This window comes from Leucoraja erinacea, chromosome 4 (assembly GCF_028641065.1).
Source record: "Leucoraja erinacea ecotype New England chromosome 4, Leri_hhj_1, whole genome shotgun sequence".
NCBI lineage: Eukaryota > Metazoa > Chordata > Chondrichthyes > Rajiformes > Rajidae > Leucoraja > Leucoraja erinaceus.
In genome coordinates, this window is record NC_073380.1 from 97,624,628 (window position 1) to 97,649,657 (window position 25,030).

General features: G+C 41.0%; 1 protein-coding gene across 5 annotated transcripts in view; it reads right to left on the bottom strand.

Moving 5' to 3' along the window:
* LOC129696711 (arf-GAP with SH3 domain, ANK repeat and PH domain-containing protein 1-like) overlaps positions 1-25,030 on the bottom strand; it is a 196,086-nt gene that overhangs the window by 66,501 nt on the left and 104,555 nt on the right. For all 5 annotated transcript variants that reach the window (XM_055634834.1, XM_055634832.1, XM_055634835.1 and 2 more), the window contains 6 exons: positions 19,978-20,063; positions 17,957-18,032; positions 16,879-16,965; positions 10,775-10,875; positions 9,738-9,807; positions 1,670-1,757 (listed from right to left, as the gene is read on the bottom strand). In XM_055634834.1, the coding sequence (XP_055490809.1) occupies positions 1,670-1,757; positions 9,738-9,807; positions 10,775-10,875; positions 16,879-16,965; positions 17,957-18,032; positions 19,978-20,063 (508 nt within the window). The remainder of the gene's footprint in view (positions 1-1,669; positions 1,758-9,737; positions 9,808-10,774; positions 10,876-16,878; positions 16,966-17,956; positions 18,033-19,977; positions 20,064-25,030) is intronic.

Genomic DNA, 25,030 nt, shown 5'->3' on the forward strand with positions numbered 1-25,030 from the left:
AGCTCTATAACTTTAAATAAATAACTGGGGAAAAAATGCATCAAATTTTCAGATGAGGTGATTTTTGACATCATGGCGTAAATCTCTATCGGAATATGTAAAAATCTCACCGTTAGCGCGTTGTGTTTTTGAGGAAATATGAATCGCACATGAACATCAAACAAACACACACACAAACATAAATACACATCCAGATCAGAGTTTTATGTATAAAGATATGAGATAGATTTAAATATGGGACATGATCCCTATACATAAGGAGATACCCAAACAGCATTCCCTTACATAATTAGAAGTTCAAACTATTCCAATCAACATAAAACATTTTTGGAAGTTATTTTCCAAAAAATCACAAATCATTACCACCACTAGAGTATGATTCAGGAAAAGTTACAATATCTATTTATAAGAAAATGTATTTAATATTTGCATTTATTTTCTTTCTTAGGCACTGTCAGGGTCAAGGATTAGTTGTTCGAATCCATTTTTGTAAATTCTGGGTGGTTCATGTCATGTGTACAGGGATGCACAGATTCTGCCAAGCCCAAGATCATAAATTATAGCAGCAGAATTAGGCCATTTGGCCCATCATCTACACCATTCAATCATGGCTGATCTATCTCTCCCTGCTAACCCCATTCTCCTGTCTTCTCCCCATAATCTCTGACGCTTGTACTAATCAAGAATCTATCCATCTCTGCCTTAAATATATCCACTAACTTGGCTTCCACAATAATTTTGTGTCAAAGAATTTCACCGATTCACCAAGACAGATGGCGTTCAGCAGGGACAGGAGGTGGGTTGTTTAGAATGTTGAATGTTCCTTTAGGTGGTTTTTTTTGGACAATAGGTGCAGGAGTAGGCCATTCGGCCCTTCGAGCCAGCAACACCATTCAATGTGATCATGGCTGATCATCCACAATCAGTACCCACAATTTGTACTTGGCCTCTTTTATTCTCCTATCAGATGGGCTGTCTTTCTGCATGTTCATTCTCCAGTTTGAGCAGTCCAAGTCGGGGATTTCCATCGGTCAGTGAAAACGTTACATTTTTCAAGGAGAACTTTGAGAATGTCCTTGATTCTAGTATTCAATGTAGAGTTTTGGTTCTGTAGGCATGTGGAAAATATGGCCTGCCCACCACGGTTCGTTGATCATAATCAAAACCTCGATGGCCTGGAAGGGGATGTTGGCCTGGGAGAGGATACTGACAATAAATCACATTGCAAGGCTATGGATATGGGGTATTTTTACAACAATTGGTACTTCTCTTGAGATGAGTACTGTAGGTTAGACTTAATCCCTCTATCAGTACCAACTCTAATTTAAGTTGTCCATCACGGATGCACCTCATACAATCATTCAAAAGAAACTTTCAAATCTAGAGCAATTCATTTAGAACAAAGATATATTTTCATTATTTATGGTAATTATTTTTTACTAAGATCTGATGCTGAAACTGTGCTTGCTATGAACAACTTGCAATGCATAGAAAGAATTGAGATTCATGTACACTGACAAAATATTCTAATATCTATTACAAACCGGTGAAATATATATTTTATAAAAAATCTCTGCAAATCTGTAGAAAAAGTTGAAACTGAGGAAAACTACACATTCAAATAATTTTAATATTTAACTCACATGCCAATTAATAAGAAAAAACGTACGTGATATTAAGTCAAAACATTTTTTCTCATCTGCAGTGGGCTTCACCTGGCATGTCAGTAAATTTAGTCTTGCTGGTTGCCTGTTGGTCTAAAGAGACAAAATATATCAGAAAGCATAAAATATCAAAATGATTCAGATGACAAGAAATGTTCAAAATTAATGACAATCAATGTGACTGAAAAGGAAGTCACCGGGAATAATAAGTATTTTCAAAGTATTTATTTTCCAGTTTTGCTTTGTACACATCTTTCTTGCATTGTTTATTAATCTCAATAATTGAAGCTGAATTTAATATGAACATTTTCCAAGCAAAAATCAAAAATTTCAAAATTTAACAATCATTATAAAGCTTGTGTGGATTAAGGGCCTGTCCCACTGTGGGGACCTAATTTGCGAGTTTAGAAGAGTTTGCGCTCAACTCAAACTCACAGCATGGTCGACACATGGTCCTAGGAGTTCTATGTAACTCTCCTTCATGCTCGAGAGACGTTCCCGCATACTCGAGACCTCAGTTTGGTCGAGGAGTATTTTTTAGCATGCTGAAAATTGTCCGCGAGTAAAAATTGGTCGGCATGGAAAAAAATAGATAATTTTTTACACGTAGGTTTAGTCGAAGTAGGTCGTAGTAGGTGGCATGTTATTCGTAGGTAATCGAAGGCAATCGAAGGTAATCGAAGGAGGTCGAAGGTGGTCGTCTTCACTCTCCACTATTCGGTGTCCAATTTTCCCGAAGCTAGTCGAAGCTAGTCTTCAACATAGTCGAAGGAGGTCAAAGGAGATCGAAGGATATCTTCGACATGGTCGAAGGAGGTCTTCTACATATTCGTAGGAGGTTCTCTACAGTCGAAGGAGGTCGCAGTAGATGTTCTACTTCGGCAATACAACAAGACCATGACACTTTTTTAAACTCTCCTAAACTCACAAATTAGGTCCCCGCAGTGGGACATGCCCTTTAGTGGAGGAGACTCCAAGAACAGCTGATGTTTCAGGTTGGGGCCCTTCTACAGCCCTTCACTGGACTCCACATGTATTCCAGTGGCAGAGCAAGGTCTTGCTGAGATTTGCAAATGCCTGATACTTAGAAATGATGTCATTTTCCAATGTTCCATGTTCTATAGACTCTGGATCAGTTCCTGTGGACTGGAGGATAGCAAATGTAACCCCACTTTTTAAGAGAGGGAGAGAGAAAACGGGAAATTATAGACCAGTTAGCCTTACATCGGTAGTGGGGAAGATTAGCATCGATTATTAACGATATATTAGCAGTGCATTTGGAAAGCAGTGGCAGGACTGGTCAAATTCAGCATGGATTTATGAAGGGGAAATCATGCTTGACCAAATTTCTGGAGTTTTTTTAGAATGTAACAAGAAGAATGGATAAGGGAGAGTAAGTAGATGTGGTGTTTTTGGACTTTCAAAAAGCCTTTGACAAGGTCCCACACAAGAGATTAGTGTGCAAAATTATAGCACATGGTATTGGGGGTAGGGTATTGACATGGATAGAGAACTGGTTCGCAGACAGGAAGAAATTAACGGTTTGTTTTCAGAATGGCAGGCAGCGACTAGTGGGGTGCAGCAAGGCTCGGTGCTGGGACCCCACCCCACTTTTAAATACCTCCGTATTTAAAATCCGTATTTAACAACACCAAATCTTACATCCGTATTTTAATCGCATTTCCGTACAAAATACGGACCTACTTGGCAGCTCTGCAAAGAAGACTCGAGGCTGTAATCGCTGCCAAAGGTGCCTCAACAAAGTACTGAGTAAAGAGTCTGAACTTTCTGAATGCACTGTATGTCATATGCACAAGTATGGACAGATATAGGAACAATTAAAAGCTTGCTTGCAGCAGCATCACAAGCACATGCAACCTCCCTGCAAAATCAGAAGGGGGAGAAGGGGGGAGGGTTTAGGTAAACCCCCCTCCCCCTTCTTTCCCCACCCGCCCCTTCTTCCTCACTCCTCTCTCTCTCTCCCCCGTGCCCCACCTGGACTAGCACCTTTTTCTCCCCTCCCTCTTCCTTTCCACCTACATTCCTTCCTCTGGCTTCACATTTCGAATTATTCAATCCTTTTCGTCTCTGTCGTTTCATCTCTAGCCTATTAAACATCTGCCTATTAAACTCTCCCTCAGCTGGATTCGCATATTATCTGCCAGACTTTGTCCTGCCACTCTTCTCTTTCAGCTCACCCCTCACCTTTACAATAAGTCTGAAGAAGGGCCCTGACACAAAATATCACCTATCTTCATTCTGCAGTGATGCTGCTAGTTACTCCAACAGTTTTTTTTTTGCAACCAGCATCTGCAGTTGCTTGTTTCTACATTTGAATCGGACACCATTGGCTCCTTAGAGAACAGTGTAAGTTTCACTGCAAGCGGCCAGGGAAATCGAAAAGCTATCATTTCCATTGACACTTATGCAATGATACTATTAAATTGACAGTTTTTAGTAATTCTAGCTTGCAATAACAAAAATAAACCCATGGTTATTGAAATACTTTTGAAATTCCTGCAGGAATAACAACTTTATTATTGTGAGTTTGGCGCTCTCGAACCCTAAATCCCACTTTTTCCACATTGTTTATAATGTAATTTTCTCAAATGTGAAGTTTCTTCGGAAGATAAAAGTTGCATTATTGCAGAACTATCTGTACTCTAACATAATCACACCTAATCTAGCCTCCAGCCCCCCACCCCCTCCGCTCATCATATGCTGCAAAGAAAGATGAAGCTAAATACAGACAATAAAAGTCAGAATCCGTGTTTTGGGGCATTTCGGCTCATGACTGGACATAACATTAATTTGTCTCAAGTGTGAACTGAGATTTGAAGCACATCTCTGAAGATCTTTCCTGGTCCGAGAACACTAATGCAATTATCAAGAAAGCTCATCAGCGCCTCTACTTCCTGAGAAGATTACGGAGAGTCGGTTTGTCAAGGAAGACTCTCTCTAACTTCTACAGGTGCACAGTAGAGAGCATGCTGACCAGTTGCATCGTGGCTTGGTTCGGCAACTTGAGTGCCCTGGAGAGGAAAAGACTACAAAAAGTAGTAAACACTGCCCAGTCCATCATCGGCTCTGACCTTCCTTCCATCGAGGGGATTTATCGCAGTCGCTGCCTCAAAAAGGCTGGCAGTATCATCAAAAGATCCACACCATCCTGGCCACACACTCATCTCCCTGCTACCTTCAGGTAGAAGGTACAGGAGCCTGAAGACTGCAACAACCAGGTTCAGGAATAGCTACTTCCCCACAGCCATCAGGCTATTAAACCTGGCTCGGACAAAACTGATTATTAATAACCCATTTTCTGTTATTTGCACTTTATCAGTCTATTTATTCATGTGTGTATATATTTATATTATGGTATATGGACACACTGATCTGTTTTGTGGTAAATGCCTACTATGTTCTGTGTGCTGAAGCAAAGCAAGAATTTCATTGTCCTATACAGGGACACATGACAATAAACTCACTTGAACTGCTCGAATGTTATTTTGTTTTAGATCAAAAGGTTTTGTTTCAGTAATTTTAGATATTCACAATGGTATTTTCACCACTGAAGAACCTACTAATTATAATTTTATTTACCATGCGCTGAGAAACAATAAATGAATTCAGTAAATGCTACTGGTAGAAGCATGCATTTTTCCACTCAACTAAACGGTAGAATTACTGAGACAAGCCCCCATACAGTCACATCACGCTGCCTAGCAATTATTCAGAAATGTAGATTGTAGGATGCAACATTAAACAGTCAGTTAATTATTACAATTATCAATTTGCCAGCATAAATTAATAAAAATGGTACAGGTACGAACAAAGGGAAGCCGGGACGTGTTTGTGTGCTAACTGCTACCTTATAAGTGCTTAAACAATATATTAAACATTTCTTCAGTTAGCATGTCCTCACTATTTTTGTTACGTACTTGTAGGACCATCTTCAAATGGCCTAGTTCTGCTTCTCCATTTCTTATAAAATGTTGATGATTAGACATTTGAGCTGAGTTCCCAGGAAATTTTTTTATAAATCTACAACATTTGCCATAATGTTGGTATTTGCTCCAATAATTACATTCCACACAAGTGCCTCTAAAATGTTGTCCATCTTCCTGACTGTGACTTCCCCTCTATCATAGTGGACAGTCCTTGACTACATCTCATCTATTTGCTGTTCTCATTTCCTCAATAAAGCATAGAGACTTTCCCTAACCTTCACCTTCTACCCTACTAGCTATGCTTTCAATAAATAATCCTCTGCAATTTCCATCAATTCCAATGAAATTACATCACCATCTTTCAGCATTTCACTCCCTGATCGCTTCTCCATCACTACCAACGACTCTCCAGGTTATACATAGCATCTTTCCATGTAATCCCAGATGATGCAACATCTTTCCGTTCACCTCTTCCCTTCCCATTGTCTATGGACCCTAACAGTCCTTCCAAGTGAAGCAACAATTCATTTGTATTTTGTCCAATCTAGTGTACTGCATTCAATAATTGTGCCACTGCCCTGCGAAGAAGCATAATCACCCTTCATAATCACCCTCCAACGTGACCCCACCACTCGCCACATCTTCCCATCTCCCCCCATATCTGCCTTCCGCAAAGACCGCTCCCTCCATAACTCCCTTGTCAATTCTTCCCTTCCCTCTCGGTCCACCCCCTCCCTGGGCACTTTCCCTTGCAACCGCAAGAGATGCAACACTTGTCCCTTTACCTCCCCCCTCGACTCCGTTCAAGGACCCAAGCAATCGTTCCAGGTGCGACAGAGGTTTACCTGCATCTCTTCCAACCTCATCTATTGCGTCCGCTGCTCTAGATGTCAGCAGATCTATATCGGTGAGACCAAGCGGAGGTTGGGCGATCGTTTCGCCGAACACCTCCGCTCGGTCCGCAATAACCAAGCTGACCTCCCGGTGGCTCAGCACTTCAACTCCCCCTCCCACTCCGCCTCCGACCTCTCTGTCCTGGGTCCCCTCCATGGCCACAGCGAGCAGCACGGGAAATTGGAGGAACAGCACCTCATATTCCGTTTGGGGAGTCTGCACCCCCGGGGCATGAACATCGAATTCTCCCAATTCTGTTAGTCCTTGCTGTCTCCTCCCCTTCCTCAGCTCCCCTGCTGTCTCCTCCCACCCTCCAGCCTTCTGGCTACTCCTCCTTTTCCCTTTCTTGTCCCCACCCCCGATCAGTCTGAAGAAGGGTTTCGGCCCGAAACGTTGCCTATTTCCTTCGCTCCATAGATGCTGCTGCACCCGCTGAGTTTCTCCAGCTTTTCTGTGTAACCTTCGATTCTCCAGCATCTGCAGTTCCCTCTTAAACATAATCACCCTTCAACTGCTCCCATTAATCCACCTGGCTTGGCCTCAACCAATCTTTTTCCTTTGTCCGATCCAATTACAACCACCCTTTTTATCACTCTTACCCAGCTCTGATGAATGTCTCCACATAAAAGCATTACCTGCATTTCTCTTTCCATAAATATTACCTAACTTGGTTTTCTTTTTTTATTGCAGGTGATTTAAACCAATGTTCATCTGATCTAGCCTAAATATTCGACTGCACAGCCAACCAATCCCTGTCGACCGATACTCTCCTCCGCCTAGTCCTCACCCTCAACAGCTTTTCCTTTGACTCCTCCCATTTCATTCAAATCCAAGGCGTACTTATGGGCACGCGCATGGGCCCCAGCTATTCCTGTCTCTTTGTAGGGTATGTCGAACAATCCTTGTTCGAGGCGTACTGTGGCCCTATCCCCGAACTCTACCTCTGCTACATTGACGGTTGCATTGGTGCTACATCCTGCACCCATGCAGAACTCACTGACTTCATCCACTTCACCACAAACTTCAATCCGGCACACAAATACACCTGGACCATTTCCGACATCTCCCTACCGTTTCTAGACCTCGCTATCTCCATCGCAGGTGATAAGACTACTGACCGACATCTACTACAAACCCACCGACGCCCATGGCTATTTGGACTACACTTCTTCCCACCCTGCTTCCTGTAAGGTCTCAATCCCCTACTCCCAATTCCTCCGTCTACGCCGCATCTGCATCTAGGATGAAGTGTTCCAAACCAGAGCATCGGAGATGTCCTCATTCTTTAGGGAACGGGGGTTCCCCTCTTCGATTATAGACGGGGCTCTCACCAGGGTCTCTTCTATACCCCGTAACCCCGCACTCACTCCCCATCCCCTCCCCACTTGTAACAAGGACGGAGTCCCCCTTGTCCTCGCCTTCCACTCTACCAGCCGGCACATACAACAGATAATCCTCCGATATTTTTACCACCTCCAATGGGATCCCACCATTGGCCACATCTTCCCATCTCCCCCACTTCTGGATTTCCGCAGAGACCGCTCCCTCCGTAACACCCTGGTCAATTCCTCCCTTCCCACCCAAACCACCCTATCCCCTGGTACTTTCCCTTGCAACCTCATAAATGCGACACTTGTCGCTTTACTTCCCCCCTCGACTACATCCAAGGACCCAGGCAGTCTTTCCAGGTGAGGCAGAGGTTCACCAGCACCTCCTCCAACCTCATCTATTGCATCCGCTGCTTAAGGTGTCAACTGCGCTACAACGGTGAGACCAAACGCAGGCTTGGCGACCGCTTTGCCCAACATCTCCGCACAGTTCACATTAACCAACCTGATCTCCCGGTGGTTCAGCACTTCAACTCTCCCTCTCATTCCAAATCCGACCTTTCTGTCCTGGGCCTCATCCATGGCCCAAGTGAGTCCCACTGCAAATTGGAGGAGCAGCACCTCATATCTCGCTTGGGTAGTTTTCACCCGAGCGGTATGAACATTGACTTCTCCAAGCCCACTGTCTCCACCTCTTTCTTTCTTCTTCCCGCCCCCTCCCCCAGGGAAGGGGGAAATTGCTCTTCCTGGTCCCTACCTGGTCGGAGATGCGTCTTTTCTCCGGGCTGCATCTTCGACCCGTCCACGCGGCCTACCAGCGGGCCTGGAACGGCGTTTCCTGAGAGGACCGGCCAGAAACACGGCTTCGGCGGTGGCACAGCGCTGGAGCGCTATCGTGGAGCTGGCGATGCCTTGCCCGGGTCGCCGCGCTGGAGCTCCGGAATGCTGAGAACGCAGGTGAACATCGCGGAGCTGCGGGACCGTGGAGCGGCCAGCCGCAGGCGGCGGCGCTTAACTTTACATCGGGAGCCTGGGATCTCTCGGCGAGATCACCAGTGGTGGAGCTCCGTCCAGCGTGGCCTATCGGCTTCGGAAGCCACGGTCTCGAGTAAGGAAGCAGCCGTTTCAGGTGTGCCAAGCCGCTGAGAGGGTTCTCCCGACACCGAAGCACCATCAACCGGCGAGAGGGCCTGAAACATCGGGCCGCCGTAGCGCCGACTGCAGAGGCCTCAATAGGCCCGACTATGGGTGGACAAGGGGAAGGGGACTGGACTTTGTGCCTTCCCTCACAGTGGGAACCATTGTGGGGGGATTTTTTTTATGTTTATTGTTCAATTCTTTAATGTTGTGCCTTATCTTTATCTGTGTGCTGCATGGCAAGACAAATTTCACTACACCAATTGGTGTATGTGATAATAAATGTCCTTTGTCGTTGTCTTTGTTCATTCAGCAAGCAGGTTCAAACAATTCAGCAGCAAGTTAAGCTGGTTTAACAGCTTAAGCGTTTAGACGTTTTTGTATCTTTGCATTAAATATTTAATCAATTGTTTTCCTCTGATCATGTACAACATAACCAAGTAGCACTATTCTTGGAAGTATTAAGGTGGATTTTAATGTAAAGGTGTACTAAGCTTTACAATTTTACAGAGCATGCCAGATGAATCAGATATATTTTGATATTCATTAATTCTAAGATCACATCACTGGTGAGGAAAATACATTTATTAAATTGTGCTCCTCTATTTATATCTTTGTAATGTGTTCACACTGATCCTCAGATTTTCAGAAAATGTTTATTAGTACTCATTAATACATATGCTAATGACGCAACTAATTAGCTTCCAAATATCTGACGAGTTCCCAAAATCCTTTAGTGTGGGAAAATATGAATAAATGTTACTCACAGTTGCATGTGATATAGTTAGGTAGCCATTCTTGACTGTACATTTTCGTCGCTGCCAGACTTTTCGGAGGCTAAAGTTAAAAAAAAAAAATCAAATAGTTTCACTCCATGTAGTACAATTAATAACAATATCTCATTAACCACAGCCAGAAACAGATACATCTTTACTCTGCATCTACTTTTGATTTAAGTACCAGAAATCAATCAAGACTAGAGAATGTATCAATGTGTTTATCAATGTGAGTGTCAATGAAAAGTGAAATATTCATGTTTCAGATATTAGTCCTTCTAATCAGCAGTATTTCTCCTTACAATTCTTAGAGATTTCACCATTAGTTAATAAAGCATCCATCTACCCAAAACACAAAATGGCCAACATGATATCCGATGATTATACATAATTCAAATGGTTTCTGGAACTACTATTCTCTTTGCCTCTTTCCAATGCGCATCTTCATGCAGCTGCGATGCTTCTCATTAGAATTCCCCTTGGACTCCACCAACTAATTGCATCATTTTTCAGATTCTTCCTGCATTCTACTCACCAATTACCACGGTTCAAATTTCAAAAATTATGAGGGGAAAACCAAAGATCAAAACTGCTGCTTTTCTATTTAAAAAGCTGTGGCGTTTAACTCCATTTAAATTTTCAACATTAAAGCTCAATATGTGATGCAGAAAACATACGATATGTTGCTAAAATAATTTATATTTCACATTGCTTATAGGATTATATAATAGGCATACAATACCAAAGTAAAAATAAAATTAGGAACCAAAATGAAAGAATCCCTGTTTCGTTCTGTACCAAAAAATCAAATTTGAATTAACTGTGAATCCACTAGATCTGTAGAGTTTATAATTTTTGCAATACAATATTCACATTTTCTGTGCCAGATGCTCAGCTTCAATGCTAGAAATGTCAATGGAGTAAGATGGCACATAAATCCATGCACCTATGTAAGTATAAAGCAATGCATACACATTAATTTTGAAATCAACAGTCCACACATGTTAATCAAAAAAAGGCTGACATACCCATCACTTTTTTTCAGGAGATAGCCCTTCTTCTCACTACCATATTCCTTATTGCCTTGAAGCTGGTGCATACTGTATCCTGACTGTCTGCTTTGAGAATCCTTAAAATAAACCAATTGTTTTGTAAACTATTAACAGCATACACAATGGCAATTTAAACAAGAGAACAAAACTGATGTTACACGATAAAGTATTGCCATGCAGAATAATGAGGGTGCAAGGTACAGCAACTGGAATAAAGCTTTAAGTATTATTCAGTTAACCAACTAAAAGTCATTTTTACAGTCTTGTTTGTTAATTAGTTTGTTTTTATTTACAACTAACAGTTAAATGTAATAGTTGTAACCAATGCCTCATTTTTCAAATAATTTAAATCAAAGATGACAGTAGCTAAAATGAACAAATTGCAATTAAAATCTTGAAACATGCATATCAAGCATAGATGCTCAGCTTCAATAAGCAAGCAATATTGATCAACTATTATGGTTTAAATCCAATATACAAATCAAGCACAGCATGGAACAAGACAAATACTGGGTATCTCCAGAAATAACTATACAAAACTCCAATTGTATCATGAGTCCATTTATTTTCAACTCTTTAATTGTACTTAAACACATTGTAGAATTTGTGACCATTCAATTAATGCATAATTTGATGTTTAAAAAAATGGCATGAAAATCTTAATTTGCCAGGATTAGAACGTCACGTGCCTTGATTTGGAATGTAATTTTGCTTAAATACATGCATCTACCAGTGACAAATAAATAGCAAATCTTTTCTAGGGTTTATTATTTTGCTTCCAGCTATTTGTCAAATTGTAATATTACTTTGAGTTCCAATGTCATGTACACGAATATTCATACTATTTTAATATGTCGAGCAACACTAATGCAATGATTTGAAATTGGAGAACATAATGTAGATATGTTTCAAACATAAAATGATATAGGTAATGTAACCTACATGCAAATTTTAATTAAAACTTGAACTTACTCTCCTAGACTTTGTTCAGGAAAGGCATAGGCATTTAAAGGAGGGTGAAAAGTGGTAAGTACATGTAAAAATATCAACAACATTTAGCTAAAGCAAGTGAAGCATCAGTTAAATATAAGCTGAAATAAATTACAAGTTAAGAGGTTTACCTTCCGACAGTCAGTTGTCAGATTTATAATGGTAAATGATTTAGCAGCAGCGAAACATGAAAATGTTAAACCTAGATTTTGAAACTCAACTGTTGCAGACTTATGTTGATCAGAAGCAAATTAAAATAACTTGACTGACATTGCAACTAAAAAGAATAATACCGCCTTCAAATCTATGTACTCCATCTGTATCACTCAAAATATAATTTGTTTTAATTATTAGAATGATAATTCAGTTATAACAAGATTATGTTAATATAAATACCATACATTTTCAAAACAAAATATTTTGTAAGGCCAATTTCCACATACAAACATAACAATGTCTATGCAAGATGAACAAAAGCAAAGGGCCTTACTGAATTTCAAATATATATTTGAAAAAATATAGGAAAACAGTCAGCAATTTTAATTTCCAAACTGTAAAAGCTTCTTGTTATTAAAGATTCATAGAAAATAGGTGCAGGAGGAGGCCATTTGGCCCTTCGAGCCAGCACCACAAGTACTGCATGCAATATGTTATTTCCATTTTAAGTACATTATCTGATTTCATGTGTTCAGGCACAGCATAAATACTAGCTGTGCCAATTGGCTGTTTCTGCATTAAACATTCTTTGGAACACTATTGACATCATAGAAAAGGTCCTGAAAAGAATGACACCAGTCTTGATGCTCCATAAGCTTTGTCTCATCTTCGTCCATGTGGATGAACGCATATCCACCCATTTCATATTTGCTTTTGTTTGCCCAGCTGTTTCTTAAATGCATCTTTGTTAGGACATAGATTGCAAATCTGTTTATTTGATTGAATGGAAGATAGAAATATGAAATGTAAGATCTGCTCCAGAATTAAGTAATTCACTGGAAATATGTGGTTGATACCAGTAAACTAAATGTATATATTACAATCTCCCATTTACACAAGTTTGTCAAATGTTTAGTTTATTTCGAATTTATATTGAAATAACCTTTCCTTGCAAATTGTTGTGGCAAATGTTCTTTCCAGTTGTCCCTACAGTTTTTTAAAAATCAGATAATCTTTTATGTCCCTCATTGGAAAGCCTTTGTTTCATTTTTGTCAGTACATAGAGCTGAAACATAGAAAATAGGTGCAGGAGTAGGCCATTCGGCCCTTTGAGCCTGCACCGCTATTCAATATGATCATGGCTGATCATCCAACTCAGTATTCCGTACCTGCTTTCTCGCCATACCCCCTGATCCCTTTAGCCACAAGGACCACATCTAACCCTCTTAAATATAGCCAATGAACTGGCCTCAACTACATTCTGTGGCAGGAAATTCCAGAGATTCACCATTCTCTGTGTAAAAAAATGTTTTCTCATTCTCCTAAAAGATTTCCCCTTTATCCTTAAACTGTAACCCCTTGTTCTGGACTTCCCCAACATCTGGAACAATCTTCATGCATCTAGCCTGTCCAACCCCTTAAGAATTAAGAAAACCATACAAACTTTCAACCAGAAACATCCAAGCTAAAGACACCCAAAGAACTCCTATCATAAAAAAGTTAACATGACATAATTTTACTTTCATCATCATGTACATTTTTTCTACCTTCAAAAGTTGAAGAAAGAACGGGAGAGCAACCATTTTGAGAGGAGAGAATTTCAAAAATGAGGGGGGAGAGAGAGAGAGAGAGACGGCAGGTTAAGTTATGGTATCTTTCTCTGGGCAATTCTTCGTAGGTTTTAGTATTGTTTAGATACTGCCTGGGGGAGAGTAGCAGCTATCCAGACTACAGTGTCAGGCCTGGCCTATGTCAAAAGAAAGACATAGACATTGTGATATGCCATTCATTAGTTTGGGGCACAGGCAGAAGATTCTGTGGCAGCAAACTCAAATCAAGGATGGTCTCCCTGGTGCCAGGGTCCAGGATGTCCAACAGATTGCAGAACATTCTCAAGGGAGAAGGTGAGCAGCCAGAAATCATTGTGCACGTTGGCAAAACTGGCATAGATAGGAAAGGGATGAGGCGAGGCAAAGTGAATATAGGAAGTTCGGCAGAAGATTAAAAAGCAGGACCTTGGGGATAATCATCTCCAGATTACGCCTGGCGCCATATGAGGTTAGAAAGAAACAGATGGGACAGGTGAATACATGGCTCAGGAGCTATTTCAGGGGGCATGGATTCAGATTTTTAGACCCTTGGGATTATTTCAGGGGCAGAGATACATTGCATCTGAACTGGAAGGGAAACCAATATCCTTGCAGGGAGGTTTAGAAACTAGGAAACATAGAAAATAGGTGCAGGAGGCGGCCATTCGGCCCTTCGAGCCAGCATCGCCATTCATTGTGATCATGGCTGATCGTCCCCAATCAATAACCCGTGCCTGCCTTCTCCCCATATCCCTTGACTCCACTAGCCCCTAGAGCTCCATCTAACTCTCTCTTAAATCCATCCAGTGATTTGGCTTCCACTGCAGGGAATTCCACAAATTCACAACTCTCTGGGTGAAAAAGTTTTTTCTCACCTCAGTCTTAAATGACCTCCCCTTTATTCTAAGACTGTGGCCCCTGGTTCTGGACTCACCTAACCATGGGAACTTTTTTCCTGCATCTAGCTCAGAAGCTCAGAACCAATGCATTTCGTTGTCTCTGTACTGTACACTGACAATGACAATTAAATTGAATCTGAATCTTCCAGTGGGAAGGAGGGTTAAGGGTGGCAAAGAAAGGGAAGGTTGTAAGACCAGAGATTGTAAATTTACAAAAAAGTGAAAAGGGAGCACATGCAATATTTAAGAAGATGGAATCAGACAGGGCCTTTGAGGAAGAGAAGGAAATAACTCATTAAGAGGCTCATTAAAAATACGAGGTAACCAGGAGGAAATTAGGGAATTTGCACTTTGTCAGGTTTTCCACACAACCATCTGGTGGCATGCGGGCAGCCATGCTAGTGAGTTCAATTTAAGATTTTCGGAGCCTACAGTACTCATTTTGATGGTCTCTAAATGTATTCTAAGTACTTTTACGATATACAATGATTCTGTACCATTAGTACTTTGCACACTAAACAAGTACATTGTATCTGTTTTCATCAAGAACAAGGAAATGGAGGACAGAGAGATAAGTGTGGAGAACACAAATATGCAAGGACAGTTTGAGATTAAGGAGGTCTTGGGCCTAATGAGATTTATAGTAGATTATTGAATGAGGCAAGAGAGTAGACTGCGGGAGCATTGACAAAAATCTTTACATCTTTGGGAGGCAACGACGAGGTCCTGGAGTGTAAGGAGTGCATTTAAGATGGGAAGTAGAGACTGCTGAGCCTCACATCAATCATAGAGAAGCTATTGGAGAGGATACGACAGGATAGAATTTACTCCCATTTGGAGAATGGTTTATTAGGTTTATTCAGCAGGGCAGTGGATGTTCATAAATTTTCAGAGCAGAATTAGGCAATTTGGCCCATCAAGTTTACTCCGCCCTTCAATCATCATCACTGATCTATATTTTTCTCTCAACCCCATTCTCCTGCCATCTCCCCATATCTAGAATCTAGTAATCTTCACCTTACAAATATCCATTGACTCCCTCCACAGCCTTCTTGACTGCTCCACAGCCTTCTGTGGCAATGAATTCCACAGATTGAGCACCGACAGACTAAAGAAATTCCTCCTCATTTCCTTTCTAAGGGAATGTCCTTTCATTCGGAGGCTATGCAGGGCTCTCATTTAAATTGTTTTCTCTGTTACCAGCTGGGCAACCTAGGCAGCTTTTGGGTTGCCAAATGACAGTTTAGGTGGTCATTTAAGATGGCTTGCATGACGTGTGCGATAATGTGCTCGGACGAAGTGCGTAGTTACCAGTAGGAATTATGCTCAATGAAGCAGTCACATATAAGTCACAAAATAAACATATTCACCAATCAAGACATGATGCATACCACAAAGACATGCAGCAAAATTATAATACAGTATCTCAGCTCTTTTTACACGTTGCAATTAATGAAATTTCTATTCTTTAGGTAGGTAGGTAGTTAGGTAGATACAAACTGCTGGAGTAACTCAGTGGGACAGGCAGCATCTCTGGAGAAAAAGGGTGATGTTTCGAGTCGAATGTGGTTAAGTGCTTAACTCTGCTTACAAGAAAGCTATTCATGCAGTCACTAAATATTTCAAGCATGCATTTATTGCAGAACGACTTGGATGAGAATGTACAAAGTATGATTAGTCAGTATACATAGGACCATAAAATAGGTGGCATGGCAGATAGCATTAGCTATCTTGGTTAGCTATGCAAGTTTATCGAAGGATCGCAAATTAAGTTAAATTATGATTAAGTATGAGCTGTCAAACCGGGGAAGGACCTTCACAGTGAACAGTAAGGCCCTGGAGTGCAGAGAGATGTAGGAGTACAAGTACAAATGGGTTGCAGAAAAATAAGGTGAAGATCACTTTTGCCTTCATCTGTCAGGAAATTAGGTATAGAAGACAAGATGTAATGTTACCAGACACTGGTTAAACTGCACTTGGAGAATTCTGTTTACTTTTGCGAGGAACCCTTCTTCAGACTGATGCAGGGTGGGGAGGCGGTAAGAAGACAGGAAGAGGAGGAGCCAGAGGGCAGAGGGAGAGCTGAGAAGGGGAGGAGACAGCAAGGGCTACCGGAAATTGGAGAAGTCCATGCCCAAGGCAGTTTGCACCCCAGCGGCTTGAACATTGACTTCTCCAATGTGTGTCCCAAACATTGTGGTGCCCAGAAATGGGGGCTATGTATAAACACAGCTGTAATTTCATCCAAAATATATAAAAATGGCCCTTAATAAAATCTGACAATGTTCACTTTAACTACATGTGATTTTTTTTCTATTACAAATCTCAAATTCTGGAGTACAGAGGCAAATAAATAAAGGATGGGTCTTTGCCCAAACATTATGTAGAACATTATACATAGTTTATTATATTTGACCACAATGGAATGCATTTCAAATATTCCTACCTCTTTTAGTTCAATCTGCAGTGATGATTTGAGCATATCACGGAGTGTGCAGAGCTGCTTCTTTTCTTCATCTTGAGTTTGCTTAATCTGTGGAAGACGGACACTACAATAATTGTTCCTTCGACAACATCAAAACATTTAATGAAAATTCCTCTAGTCTCGATTGCTAGAATGTTTTAATTTTGTAATTAACAAATTGTTACAAGCCATCTTGGTAACATCAATGTTGCAGAGAAATTTATATTTAGCAAGATTTGTAACATATTTCTAGATTTCAGAGCTGGTTCAATTTTAATCAAAGCATGAAAGCTTTTGTATAATAACAGTGTAAAATCATGTATCCACTTCATCACCAGCAAAATAGCATTTAAAAGTAATAACTCAAGCCAATAAAATTGAAAACAGCAAGAAACAGTTACCACTGCAAATGCCCATACATGAACATTCCCACTGGTTCTGACTGGGTACACGGTATCCCACAGAAATTGTATTCATATTTGCCAACTTTAGATCATTGTATTTTCTGTTAGTAGCACTGGCCATTTCTGCCTACCAGCCTTTCTTCCAGAGTAATTCCCTTTAGTCCATCCATCGTTCTGCCCTAACATCTCTGCTACCAAGTTTCTTTCTTTCTCAGTTCTGATGAAGAACCGCAGACCAAAAACATTAACCATTTCTTGTTTCACAGAAGCTTCCTGACTTACTCAGCTTTTCCCAGTATTTTTTTTATTTTATCAGTGGAATTCAGTGGGTAATTTTTGCTATTTAAAGCTTTGTGAGATGCAAATACTTTTATTTTAATAGGCCATCATTTTTAATCCCGTATTCGTTTTGTCGCAAGAAATATTTTTCTTGTCTTCCTAATGCATTAAATTTCTGACTACCAAAACAGACTATTTTTTTTCAAACTATGGAATTATTAACAATCCACCAGTTTGGTAAATTATCCCAAATTTAAACTATTCGCTGTTGATGGTGTAAATCTAATATAATAATATATACATTACAATCATTTCAATAGAACATGGCTTTCAACTATTATTCTACAATAAACAAAACAATTCCGTAAATTACTTACATTGTATAAGTCAGCAGCCAGTTTCTCAATGTATTGTTTCAGTTTATCTGCTGTTTTTAAGCCATCCTGAAAGAAACTTTAAAAAAAAACAGTTGGAAATCAGTAATCAGCAGTAAAATGTTGAAATTATCACTTGTCTGGTACAGTATTTATTTAGATGTAAATGTTTACACTTGTCTCTTTTTACTTTGAAACTATCTTGAGTTAGATCATCAACTGACCAACTTAAACAGGAAATACCACGTTGCCAGATCAGCAGAATGGCTTGAAATTGACAAAGTGCCAGCAAAGACAATCCCTCAACATACTGTTATGAGATAGAATCTCCAAGCTTTTGCATATTTGCACACATTCAGCTATTTTGATACATTAAGACATCATTTTGACATAATTGAACCATTAAATAATGGTGGATCTCTCGATGACTGAGACTTCAGGAAGGACCAGGGACCAGGCGAGTCTGGGATTCCGATGGAAAGACATCCAATGGAAAAATAGTTTCCCAAAATCGATTCAAAGGTGACAGAAAATGGTGCTTTTCTTAAAAATAACTTTTTCCCCCCAAATAGAGTCAGAGACGAACAGCATGGATATAGGCCCATCAGCCCACCTTGGCTATGCTAACCAAGTAGGCATACTGGGCTAGTCCCATTTGCTTGCAGTTAGCCCATAACCTTCTAAACCCTTCCTGTCATGTATCTGTCGAAATGTTTATTCAAAATTGTAATTGCACACACTTTTATAACTTCCTCTGATTGCTAATCCCAGAGTGAAATAATTGCCCGATGAACCTCATAAATATCTCCCCCTCACCTTAAGCCTAAACCCACTTGTTTTAAAATCCTACTTGTGAAAAAGACTGATTGTTTACTTTATCCATGCCCCTCAAGATCTTATCTACCTAATTAAGAGCATCCCTCAGCCTTCTACAATCTAAAGGAAAAAAAAGTACCAGCCAATCCTACCTCTCCCTGTAACTTAAGCATGCAAACCAGGGTAATATCCTGGTCAATCGCATCTATACCCTTTCCAAGTTATTAACATCCTTCCTTTTGCTGGATGACTTGGGAGTGCACTCAGTACTCCAAATGTGGTCTCTTTATTGACTTGTTTCGCTGCATTATGCCGTTCCCAACTTTTGTGCTTAATATCCTTCCTTATGAACGCAAGCATCTTCTTCACTACACAGTCCACCTGACTCGCCACTTTCAGGGAACCATGCACCTGTACTTCCATCTCTCTGTTCTGCAACAGAATCCAGGGCTCTTCCATTTACTGCGGAGTCCTGCCCATACCAAAGTGCAACACCTCACACTACCAGAGTTAAATTCCATTTGCTATTTGCGTGGCCCATCAATCTGATTGATTTAGATCGTGGTGTGAACTTAAGGGCCTGTCCCACTTTGGCGATTGTCATTGTCCTAGCAGGTTGCCGAAAAACCGGCAACCTACGACAATGTCTACGACGATGTCAATGACAAGCTACAACAACCTATCACCTAGTCGACGTTAAGCTAACGACAACCAGCAACCCATTAAGACTTTCGCCATTGACCACACCTACGTCAACCCCACAGCCGACAACCGAAAACAACCTACGTCTACCCGCGACACACTACGACCCTGTCGGCGACAACTGAAGACAATTCAGTCACCGATACCTGTCGCCGGTTGACTTAGGTAATCGCCAATGGACTTCACCGAAGTCTTCACCGATGACAACCTAAGTCACCTGGCGACAACCTACGACAGCATCTATATCAGGAGAAGACAATCTACGACAAGCTCACGGGCGCCAAAAAGTTTTGAACAGTTCAAAATCCAGCGGCGACCAGACAGTCGCCATGACTCTTTGGGCGACTGAGGAAACTGCTCACGATCATACAGGTCACACCCCGGCGTCCGTGTGGCGAATGCCAAGTCGCCGGCAGTCGCTGACTTACTCCAGCTTTTTGTGACTAACAGCCTGGATGATTAATTCACACAGTAAAATAAGAGAATATTTAATTTCGGAAACTTACTTGCATTGTGCATGATAATATTTGATTAGATTCTGAAGTAGGTCCACTCCTTTTTTTGTCTTGATTTCATTCACTTTAATGAGATACTAGGCAAGACAATTAAAAACAATGAATACAAATAATTTCTCCTATCAACTACAATGTTAAGTTAATTATTGTCTAACAAACAAATTCATACAATTGTTTAGAGTTGTTAATATTAATTAGGATACATTAAAATATATTGTTTTAATTAACCTATTAGTGACTTTTGTGAAACAATTTGTTTGTACAATGCAAAGCACATTCACAGGATAGCACTAGCTTCAATGCTAATGAAATAAGCCAGCCAAAAATGGTGTACAACTTCAAATCAAAATCAAGCTGTTATAGTGCTAAGATCAATCAAAGACATCGTCCGACACTTTCATGAAATAATCTTTCTTATGACAAAACAGAACTCCCCTTTGTGGCTGTGTACTAGAGCTATGAAATGTGCTGTAATATGCCCTGGTCAGACAAAAGGTACTCAGGTATGAGACAGGAAAAAGCTGAAAAAAAGAGGAAGAGAGATGGGGGTCCAGGGGTCATTGCCCCGAGGTAGGATTCCAAGGGGCAACACCGCTGGCGGAGGTAAAAGCCCCCTTTATGCAGCTGTTTGGATAATTGTACCTTGCAATGACACTGTTTTCTTGCCCGTTTACCCTTAATCTCTCACAGGGTGTTTCCCCACTCACAGGGACCCCTCGACTGCTCACACTCACAGGAAACCCCCTCACCTTTGCTCACTCACAGGGACCCCCTCACTGCTCACACTGAGACGTCCCCTCACCTTTACTCACACAGACTCCCCCTTCCGCTCACCTACACACTCCCTCTACTTGCTTTAAAACACTTATTGGCACCGACAAGGCCCCGGCCCAGCAGCCACGCCCTGGCCTTTTCCAGCCCAGTGCCCACTGTCCTGCTGCCATCCCCCAGAGCAGCCGCTACCTGCGCCTCGCTCCACCAGGCCTCGCCTTGTCACTCCCCCCCCCCGGACGCCTCCCTCCTCCAATCACCGCCCCCCCCACTTCTGTCCCTGGCCAATGCCTCCCTCCTCCAATCATCGCGCAATCATGCCCCGCCCCCCCATTGCCTGCTGATTAACGTACATCTCGTCCAATCGTCGCCCTCGATCATCACTCGCGGAAACCCATTTATAGAATTATAGAGATTTAGGTTTTTTTTTAACGAATTTCAAAATCCGCGGAAATCTGCGGAGAAATCTCATGCCTGGGTACAGAAGCTTGTAATTGCGCATTACTTGGCTCAGGAATAGGTTTTCCCTCTCATCAGGCTTCTAAATGGTCCTTCCATAAGATCGGATACTGTCCGATTTACTTGTATCATATTGCGGACATTGTCTAAGGCACTACAATGGTAAGGAAGGCATATGACATGCTTGCCTTCATAGGTCGGGATATTGATTATAAGGGCCAGGATGTCATGATGCAGCTTTATAGGTCTTTGGTTAGGCAATATTTGGATATTGCGTTGAATTCTGGTTGCCCCATTACAGGAAGATATGGAAAGGTTTACCAGTGTTGCCTGGAGTAGGGAAGATTAGCTACTTGTAGAGGCTGGATAGGCTTGGATTGTTTTCTCTGCAATGTCAGAGGCTGCGGAAAGACCTGATAGAAGTATATACAATTATGACGGTCATTGTGTGGACAGTCCCAGGATGGAAAAGTCAAATACTAGAGAGCATAGCTTTAAGATGAGAGGGGCAACATTTTCTTTTAAATTATATACACAGAGGGTGGTGAGTGTCTGGAATGCCTGCCAGGGTTTGTGGTTGAGACAGAAGGGATAGTGGCATTTAAGAGGCTTTTGGATAAATTAAATATGGAGGGAATGAAGGAATGAATAAGAGGTGATCTTAGCATCATGTTCGGCATAGAAATTGTGGGCCGAAAGACCTGTTCGTATGCTGTACTAATGTCGAGAACTATATTCTGCACTTTGTTTCTTCTCCTTTGCTCTATTATTGTATGCGAGTTTGACGATTGTATTTATGAGTTGTATTATCCGATCTGATTGAATAACATGCACAACAAAGCATTTCACTCTACTTTGGTACATGTCATAATAATAAACCTAAACATAATGCATGAGAGAATTTACTACCATTGCTTGTTTAGTTTTTTCCATTTATCATGAATGGAGTATTAAGCGATTCTCCCTTATGAAGAATGATTGAAAAAGATGTATGTTGTGAGGCAAATGAAACTAACGCTACTCGTAATTTACTTAAACTTTATTTAAGCAACCTATTCCTGTAATACATAACTTCAAAGCGTCTGGAAAATATCGCTGATACTGCAGGCCTCGCCGGCCCGCACCCTGCACATGCGCACACTCTAGAACAGCCCCGCACATGCGCACACTCTGGAAAAGCCCCGCAAATACGCACACTTCATTCTCCCCTCCTATTTATAAGTTGAGACGGTCAAGAGGTTTAGTACGTCTTGATGACCGTCGCAGCACTGGAGCATCAGGAGATAATGCTGTTTCAATAGCTGGTGGTACATTTATTGCTTGGTCATCAACTTCACTCAAGTTGTTATTTACATTTACAATTTTAGAATTACTTATAGAAGTTTCCATAGGGGATGATGGGAGTGTTGAAGGAAGCTCTCGATTAATATTATCAAGGATTGATGGGGCTGATGGAGAAGACGGACATGGTGCAAGGTCACAAAGTGAGACAGTTGACTGACGTCCATCCTGATACGTGATAGTTGCATAAGAAGGGTTGACATCAGTCAGTTCAACTTCATCAACAAAAGGCTCATTCTTATTTGATCGGACATACCGACGAAGCAACACAGGCCCTGGGCTAGTCAACCATGACGGCAGAGAAGTACCAGTAGAAGAACGCCGTTTAAAGTTAGAGAACCGCTCATGCGGAGTAGTATTGGTACCAGTTGACAGTAGAGATCTGATGGCATATAATGCATCTGGTAGAAAACATTCCCACTGCCGATTTGGTATGTCATTTTGACTTTAAAGCCAGTTTCACTGCTTTCCAAATGATTCCGTTATACCTCTCAACCTGACCATTTCCAATAGGATGGTATGGTGTTGTTTTACTTGTTGCAATTCCTCTATTAGAAAGGTAGTCCTTTAAATCTTTTGACATGAATGAGGTGCCCCTATCAGAATGTAACTTGGAAATCCACAGAATGAAAACAGATGATCTAAACATTTGATAACAGTAGCAGCTGACATAATTAGACAAGGAAAAGCAAATGGAAACCTCGAATATTCATCAGCTATGGTAAGAATATAAACATTTTGAGAGGAGGATGGTAAAGGCTCTTTGAAGTCAATGCTCAAACATTCCATAGGTTGAGTAGCTTTAATCAATCTTCCTTCTTCAGGACAGAAGATCCTTGGTTTTAATTCTGCACAGATTCTACATGAAGCACACGTCATCTTCACATCTTCTGTAGAGAAGGGTACGTTTTTGAAACGAACATAGTGTAACATACGAGTGACTCCAGGATGGCACAGCCCATTGTGAAGATTAGTGAGTGCAGAAGAATGAACAGAGGCACAAGTTAATGTACCCGGAGCAACCTTATCTTTACCAGGGCGGTACTCAATTGAATAACTATATGCAGATAATTCAATCCCCCATTCATGAATTTTACTGTTTTTAATCTTCATTCGTTTCCCATTATCCAGCATAAAAGCTACTGAACGCTGATCTGTTATCAAAGTGAAGTGCTGGCGAGCAAGGAAATGACTCAATTTTCTCACTGCTTCAATAATTGCTGTAGCTTCCTTTTCGACGGATGGGTAGTGCAATTCACTACCTTGGAGAGTACGAGACATGAAAGCCACTGGTCGTCCTCCTTCATTTAATGTTGCTGATACTGTTAAATCAGAGGCATCACATTCAACAACAAAGGGGAGATCCTAAACAATGGCGTGCAATGTCGCAGATTCCAATTGTTTCTTTAAAGAACTAAAGGCACCAATCGCTGTAGAGTCAAGGGGGAAAGATTTTGCTCTAATCAAAGATTGAAATTTGTCAGAAAAATTTGGTATTCATTTAGCATAATATGCAAACAAACCAAGAACCGTTCATAGAGAGTTTGTTTACACAGGTATCTCTTGGAATGGGCGGAGTCTTTCTGAATCAGGCTTGATTATATAATTTCCAACCCAATAGCCAAGAATATTAATTGATGACACCGATGCTATTGACTTAGCCTCATTTAATGTTAGATTTTTTTTAATGTACAACTTCTAAAAACCATTGTACATTTTTGTCATGTTCAGCTTGGTCTTTTCCTGCAATAGTTATATTATCAAGGGAAAGTATCTTTAAGGTTTTCCTGTTCAACAAGTTAACCATATAACAATTACAGCACGGAAACAGGTCATCTCGGCCCTACAAGTCCGTGCCGAACAACTTTTTTCCCTTAGTCCCACCTGCCTGCACTCATACCATAACCCTCTATTCCCTTCTCATCCATATGCCTATCCAATTTATTTTTAAATGATACCAATGAACCTGCCGACACCACTTCCACTGGAAGCTCATTCCACACCGCTACCACTCTCTGAATAAAGAAGTTCCCCCTCATGTTACCCCTAAACTTCTGTCCCTTAATTCTGAAGTCATGTCCTCTTGTTTGAATCTTCCCTATTCTCAAAGGGAAAAGCTTGTCCACATCAACTCTGTCTATCCCTCTCATCATTTTAAAGACCTCTATCAAGTCCCCCCCTTAACCTTCTGCGCTCCAGAGAATAATGACCTAACTTATTCAACCTATCTCTGTAATTTAGTTGTTGAAACCCAGGCAACATTCTAATAAATCTCCTCTGTACTATCTCTATTTTGTTGACATCCTTCCTATAATTGGGCGACCAAAATTGTACACCATACTCCAGATTTGGTCTCACCAATGCCTTGTACAATTTTAACATTACATCCCAGCTTCTATACTCAATGCTCTGATTTATAAAGGCTAGCATACCAAAAGCTTTCTTTACCACCCTATCTATATGAGATTCCACC